Genomic DNA, 7,139 nt, shown 5'->3' with positions numbered 1-7,139 from the left:
GAGGTGTCGCGGACACTGCGCTCTCTATTCTGCCGCCCTATGCGCAGATATATCTGAGGACGCGCAAGTGCTGAGGGAGAGAGGTGTCGCTGACACTGCGCTCTCTATTCTGCCGCCCTATGCGCAGATATAACTGAGGATGCGCGGGTGCTGAGGGAGGGAGGGAGGGAGGTGTCGCGGACACTGCGCTCTCTATTCTGCCGCCCGATGCACAGATATAACTGAGGATGCGCGGGTGCTGAGGGAGGGAGGGAGGGAGGTGTCGCGGACACTGCGCTCTCTATTCTGCCGCCCTATGCGCGGATATAACTGAGGACACGCAGGTGCTGATGAAGGTGACGCTGACGCCGCCCTCTCTATTCCATCGTCTATGCGCGAATATATCTGAGGACGCGGGTGGTGAGGGAGGTGTCGCGGACATAACTGAGGACGCAGGTGGTAAGGGATGTGTTGCAGACGCCGCACTCTCTATACTGCCGCCCTAGGCGGCCGCCTAGGTCACCTCTATGGACGCACCGGCCCTGTTGCTACAGCATACCGTTATCGCTAGACACTGTACATGTCATGATCAATTTTAACAAATGAAAACACTGACAGGTTGTAGTTCACAGCTTCTGCTTTGAGGAGATTTTAGCCGAATCCAGCACTGAACTGAGAGAGATTCTGGAGCTGTTTTGTCAAATCATGCTTGCTGTGAATTTTACAGTTCTCTGGAACATAATTAATATTGAACTGTAAGCACTTCTGTGTTTGTGTCGTGTCCTTTGGAAATACAGAAACAGACGAAGCTCTGTGGAAACAGCAGTGTTTGACGCATTTTAGCTCTCTCTCTGCTGTAACGTTACAGCGCCTCTGGCCACGGCCCTTATAGCTGCGCAGTGTGTGTGCGCGGTAAAAGTACCTCTGTGATCTCACAGAGGCGAAAGTATTTTTTGTAGTCCCCAAAATTCATTCTTTGTAGACTTTGCTAAGTTAACTCTGTAAAAACCAAGGTCTCCCTTTGCATTGAACTTTGAGCATTTTACATTCAGAGATGCTGTTTATGTTCACACAGCTACATTACACATCAACTAAAGTTTAACATATGATATCATAGTGGACCACCCCTTTGAATGCATGACAGTGAGTTACAAGCTGACATCATAGTATGCGAGTATATGATGATGAGTACATGTCGATGATGCAGAGATGAAAAAGGAAATCTTTACAGAAATTAAATGCAATCCTGGAGTGTTTTCTTACAATGCAGAATAGTGTTCAATAAATATACAGACAATCGTTTACTCTTAGCAGTACCTCTTAATTTGCTGATTACAGACCAAACGTACAACCTCTGCAGTATTTTCCACAGTCTTCGTGATGTACTGAATGTGAAAGTGTGTGTTTTGTTCATGTTTTTTCAACAGATTGAAGCAAGAGTGTCATATTTATAACTTAAAGATTGAGAGAAAATAAGCTAGCCATAAAAAAAATCAAACCAGCACCAAACAAATGTACAGCACAACAATCCAGATCTGGATCATCTGGACAGGTTCCTAATCGAAATATAAGAGAAATGACTTTCAGAAATATGTGAAAAATCCACTGATTTTTCAGTGGATGAATCCACTAAGCAATCTGCTTGACTAGTCCTCGATCTGGGATGTGTAACTGGTGTGTCAGTATGACTGGGTATTCTTTATTGTTTTATTAATTGATTTGTAATAGTATAAGCCTAATAAATGTGATTGTTCTCTCCTGCCATTAACATGTTAATCATACAGCAGGTATTTTAAGTGCAATAAGTTAGCAGTACTAATGATTATGGAATTATAATAATCAAATCTGTTGTTGTGAGTTGATTGTGAGCTCTTTAGACAACTGTCAATAAATATTATCTAATTTTAAAAAGATAATTATTGCATTAAGACATTTTATTCATGGCTGTATGTATATATAATAATTCGTTTTTAATAAATTGTAAATTTATTATTATTTTTGTGATATATTTGTGGACATAAAAATAGAATAATAGAATGATAGTCTCATGGATGAATGGACAAACAGATAGATGGATAAATGGATGGATGAAAAGCTGGATAGACAATATAATGGCAGATAGATAGATAGATAGATAGATAGATAGATAGATAGATAGATAGATAGATAGATCATAACATGTTTTTTATTATTATTTCTACATGATTATTTCCTTATTTTATGTCTGTGTTCATATTATCTCTAATATTTTTCTTGTTTTGTATGCTTTAAGATGTGTGACGCTGCACTAAGCTTGCCACTATGCCATGAGGCTGAATAAATACAATAAATGTTAAAAAGTATTAGGAGAATTACGCATGTCAAGAGCACAAAACACATAAAAATACAAATAAAATCATCAACAAACATAATAAAAGAGCTTTGTACCACAGTTTCAAGTGTATTCAAACACAATTTATTACAGTTTAGATGCAGACAAACACTACATGCAATAAAAGAATTACAAGAACACACAACACATAGAGAGTCAGGTCTGCCGGCGGTATGAAGCCATCCGAACACTCGATCAGCGCCATCTGAATGGTTCTGTTGCTTGGCGGGCTGGAACTGCTGATCCACCAGTGAGGAGCCAGAGCCGGTGTAGCAGACTTGGTGCAACCAGACGGACCTGGATCAGCAGGAATTGTGCAACCAGATGGTCCCGGAGCAGCAGGCTTGGTGCAACCAGACGGACCCGGATCAACAGACATGCCACAATCAGGCGGACCCGGATCAGCAGCAATGTCGCAATCAGACAGATCTGGAACAGCGGACATGGTGCAATCACTGGGATCTGGAGCAGCAGACATGCCGCAATCAGACGGACCCGGAGCAGCTGACATGCCGCAATCATACGGACCCAGAGCAGCAGACATTGCGCAATCAGACAGACCCGGATCAGCAGCCATGGTGCAATCACTGGGATCTGGAGCAGCAGATATGCCGCAATCAGACGGACCCGGAGCAGCTGACATGCTGCAATCAAACGGACCCGGAGCAGCAGACACTGCGCAGCCCCCAAACAGACCCGTATCCACAGACAGCCTGCAGCCTCCAGAGGCATCCGGGTTACCAGATACACTGAAGTCCCGAGACGCACCCGGATAAGAGGACACACTGAAGAACCCAGACGAACCGGGATCAACAGACACCCTGCAGCCTCGAGATGGACGAGCATTAAGAGACACACTGAACACCCCAGATGGACATAGGACGAGGGACAAGCGGAGGACTCCAGGTGGACCCGGACTAAAAGAATCCGAGTAGAATCCATTAGGTCCCGGGTCAACAGACACAGTGGAGATCCCAGGTTGGTCCACGTCAATGGAGACAACACAGACCCCACACGGATCCGGGGACCCTGGGGTGCCCTTAACGATTCTCAAGATGACTTTGCTGCAATCTTTCTTGAGGTAGATCTTTCTAGTCCGATCTCTTGATTCTGAGGCTGAAGAGAGAGAAAACATTACAAGGTGTTATTCCCCGATAACAACCAATTCAACTAATAGCACATGCCTATAGCCATGTAATAAGCAGGATAATAAACAATTCTACAATATTTTAATCTGTGTTTCATTTCAATTACTATAATCAGCTAAAACCACAACTCATGTCTTTCCTAATCCTTCTGTTTCGCTGCTTACCGACAGCACGAGCGCTACCAGATGGGTCAGTGTGGTCCACTACAGATGTTGCTGCTGCATCCATACAGCAAAGCTTATGGATAGCTCTTCCCATTTTCCGGAAGAAAGAAAGAACGCCTGTCTTCCTCCGTCCTCGTCGTTGTATCTCTAAAAAAATGAGAAAACAATTAGAAAGTACAGATAATGGGTCAGCAACGAGTCAAACAGAGGCTGGACATCACCACCCACTTCGAACGTTATCACTTCATTTAATGAGCGTTATCATGGGGTTATCAGCTGATATGGGCCAGTAGGGACCTTCTGCGTTGACTGGTAGGCTCAGAAGGATTAAATCATCCATCCACATGGTTAATCAGCTATACTTATATTGAAGATTCCAGATCCAGATCTGTGTTTACATTACTGTGACTGCTGGGTTTAGGGTAGTGTTAGACATTAATAAAATACAAATAATGGGAAACTTAACAAGTAATATAAATCATTCTTGTTTGCTTTCAGTACCAGTCAGCGCAGAAGGCCCCTACTGGCCCATATCTATCAGCTGATAACCACTGATAACGACCATTCAATTGAGTGATAACATTCTAATCGGCTGACATCATTCAGTTTGGTGGACATTAAGGGATGCTGCAATACTCTATAAAATATTAAATCGTTTGGTACAATAAAGGGAGTGCCAAATACATCCCAGGAGGTACGTTTTTTGCAGTTTTTGCTTTCGTGAATCTACCAGAGGCCGCTGTGTACGCTTTTTCAGATATCAAACTTCTCTTGGGAGTGCCATTCACGCCTGCTGTTCTCATGTAAATCCAACAGAGGTCGCTGTCGACTGACTGATCGACTGGCCCTCCCTCCCTAAACCCAACCAATAGTGTTTTCAAAAGCACCGATTGACCAGCAGCGCCCACCCCTTTTCCTAAACCCAACCAACAGTGTTTTAAAAGCAATCTAGAAAAAGAAAAGCCCTCGCCTGATTTCAGATTTAGTTATTTACTTGTTTATTTAGTTTTTTTAGCTTCTGTTTTTGTCTTACCTGCTTTCTGGAACCGTTCTTTACCGGACTCGAACCGCATCGTCGTCGTCCCTGCATCACAAGTCTGCTTACATAAAGTGGTACAGCTGTCCACACGGAGGTAAGCTGGTCAGCTGGTAAGCGCGTAAAGCAACGGTGTCATACCGCACCATATCGTTATTTTCAAAGACGAAATGCAGCCACACGTACTTCTGGATACATAACTTATCAGAAATGTATATAGGGCTACGTCTTCAGAATGAGCCTACGCTCATATTAGAATCATCTTTGCTATATTGTTTTCATTTAGTATTGTATTTTGCTTGTATTTTTTATATATATATATATATATATATATATATATATATATATATATATATATATATATATATTTTTTTTTTTTTTTTTTACTTATATCAAAAACTGAACCGAATCCATGACCTAAAACCAAACCAAATCATGAAAAGTCTGTAATGTAGCACCCCTAGTGGCCAATAAGACCAGCTTTACAGTACAATAATAACAGTAATATTAATAAACATCTTCAGCAGAATAAACTGTAGTAATTACTGTAGTATGTTTTACAAGTTGCTACAGTAAACTAGTGGACTGTATTATATTATAGCATTTATTCTAGTATTTAGTTTGTAGTATTTTCACTTACATACTATCCTTATAACAATGTACAATGCAACACAATTTTCTCATACGCATTTGTACACAGCACCTTATAACCTGTATATTTATAACAAATCTGTACATACAACTCAACATTCAGATCTTTTTGACTAACTGCATCTCTGTTTAACGTTTATCATCTTTTTTCATATTTATTTTGTGTTGTCACTTTACGTACACTAGAAGCTTCTGTGGCCAAAACAAATTCCTGTGTGTGTGAAGCACACTTGGCAATAAAACTGATTGTGATTCAATACTAACGAACGGCAGTGAACTGATAAATGTAAATAACTCATGATATTTTAAAAGAGCCGTGTTTCAGTGTGAATTATGACACTGTAAACAGTTAAATTGTTTGCAGTCATTCATCTTTTTAACACACACTGTGATTCTGACTGCATTCACACTGAAATATCACATAGACCAAAACATTTAATTTATTAAAGGCTATGAAGGCTAAAACACCCTCAACAGTCGTATCTCCTTACTGTAGCCACACCAAAAATGTAAGTTATCACACATACAGTATAATAAGAACAATTACTGTAGTAATATATGCTGTAGAGGTGTTCAATATACAACTTATATTTCATAATATAAAGTTTTATATTTTATTATTGTTTATTTTAGCCTTCTACATTCTCAAACATATAATAATGAGTAAAATATGATCACATAATTAATTAAATGTGTATTTGCTTTACATGTAGTGAAAATATGAATTAAGATAATGATATTATATCATTGTACAACTATAAATATCATTAATGTTGACTTATACCGTGATATGAGATTTCTGTCGTAATTTGTCTTGTAGTTCATACAGTATATTATCTACTTAACCACAGTAAGTGTATAGCAGAATAGATTTACCACATCATTGTGATTTACTGTAGTAAATATCAAATACACCGCAGTATTTACCTCAGGAAATCCACTACATGTCCAATAGTAAATGTACTATATATATATAAAATAATACAGTATATTTCCACCGGTGTGCTGCTGTGCTCTTACCTGCTGTCTGGTTCTCCACGACGGCCGCAGATGAAGCTCTCTGTTCGGACGCTCCTCCAGCGCGACCGTGGCTCCTGAACTCTGGTGAATCTCGAGTTATCATTCTCTCCAGTATATTGTAATCCATATCGTGCTGTAAACGCTGTATTTTTGACCGAAAACGCATGACTGTTCGCTGAATGTCAAAAACCATCTACACCACTGAACACCAAATCAAACTGACGCGCGTTCAAGAATGTGTTCTAATTAGCGTTCGAAACAGTGACGTCATGCGAGGGAGGGTCTGACGCGCACGCTGCTCGTGCTGTTAGAACTACAAACACAGGTAGAATAAAAAATACTATACTACTATAAATATACTAATTAAAAGTATGTTTATACTTCAGTAGGACTTTAGTACACTTGACAAAAGTATACTAAATACCAGTAATACTTAAATAAATTTTAGTGTACTACAATAAAGTACATTACAGAAAAAACATCCAAAAGAGTTTTATTAGTGTGTTTTTCAAAAGGTTGCTTTAAATGCTTTAAATATTAGTTGACTTTTAGTACACTGTTTACATACTAATTCTAAGTTTAAAATAAGTTAATATATTAAAAATCTATTAGTAATGTATTGTAGTAGAAGTACATTTTCCCAAAAGTTGTACTTAAGTACACGTAATGTGAATGCAATATTATCACTAACACTTAAATAGATTTTGAGTGTGGTCAATTTAAGTTTACATTAAATTGACTTTATTAAAAATCTATTAGTAATGTATTGT

General features: G+C 39.4%; 1 protein-coding gene across 2 annotated transcripts; it reads right to left on the bottom strand.

The window, feature by feature from the left end:
* Window positions 1–724: 724 nt before the first annotated feature.
* Window positions 725–6,589, bottom strand: LOC137488602 (uncharacterized). 2 transcript variants are annotated; one of them, XM_073933815.1, is made up of 4 exons: window positions 6,370–6,589; window positions 4,696–4,886; window positions 3,663–3,809; window positions 725–3,466 (listed from the first exon to the last, which is right to left on the bottom strand). In XM_073933815.1, the coding sequence occupies exons 2-4, from the start codon at window positions 4,733–4,735 to the stop codon at window positions 2,445–2,447; spliced, it is 1,209 nt and encodes a 402-aa protein (XP_073789916.1). In that variant the 5' UTR covers window positions 4,736–4,886; window positions 6,370–6,589; the 3' UTR covers window positions 725–2,444. The 2 variants fall into 2 exon arrangements, with proteins under 2 accessions (XP_073789916.1, XP_068071687.2); XM_068215586.2 differs by lacking the exon at window positions 4,696–4,886.
* Window positions 6,590–7,139: the final 550 nt, after the last annotated feature.

This window comes from Danio rerio, chromosome 20 (assembly GCF_049306965.1).
Source record: "Danio rerio strain Tuebingen ecotype United States chromosome 20, GRCz12tu, whole genome shotgun sequence".
Classification (NCBI taxonomy): Eukaryota; Metazoa; Chordata; class Actinopteri; order Cypriniformes; family Danionidae; genus Danio; species Danio rerio.
This window is presented reverse-complemented; position numbering and strand designations above follow the sequence as displayed.

What these genes read in the sequence shown, in the direction of transcription:
- LOC137488602 (XM_068215586.2), bottom strand. Translation starts at nt 6,562, where the DNA reads ATGGTTTTTGACATTCAGCGAACAGTCATGCGTTTTCGGTCAAAAATA. An exon ending in CGTGGAGAACCAGACAGCAG is followed by an intron (nt 3,810 to 6,369) that starts GTAAGAGCACAG and finishes TCATTTTTTTAG; the next exon opens with AGATACAACGACGAGGACGG. An exon ending in TGGTAGCGCTCGTGCTGTCG is followed by an intron (nt 3,467 to 3,662) that starts GTAAGCAGCGAA and finishes CTCTCTCTTCAG; the next exon opens with CCTCAGAATCAAGAGATCGG.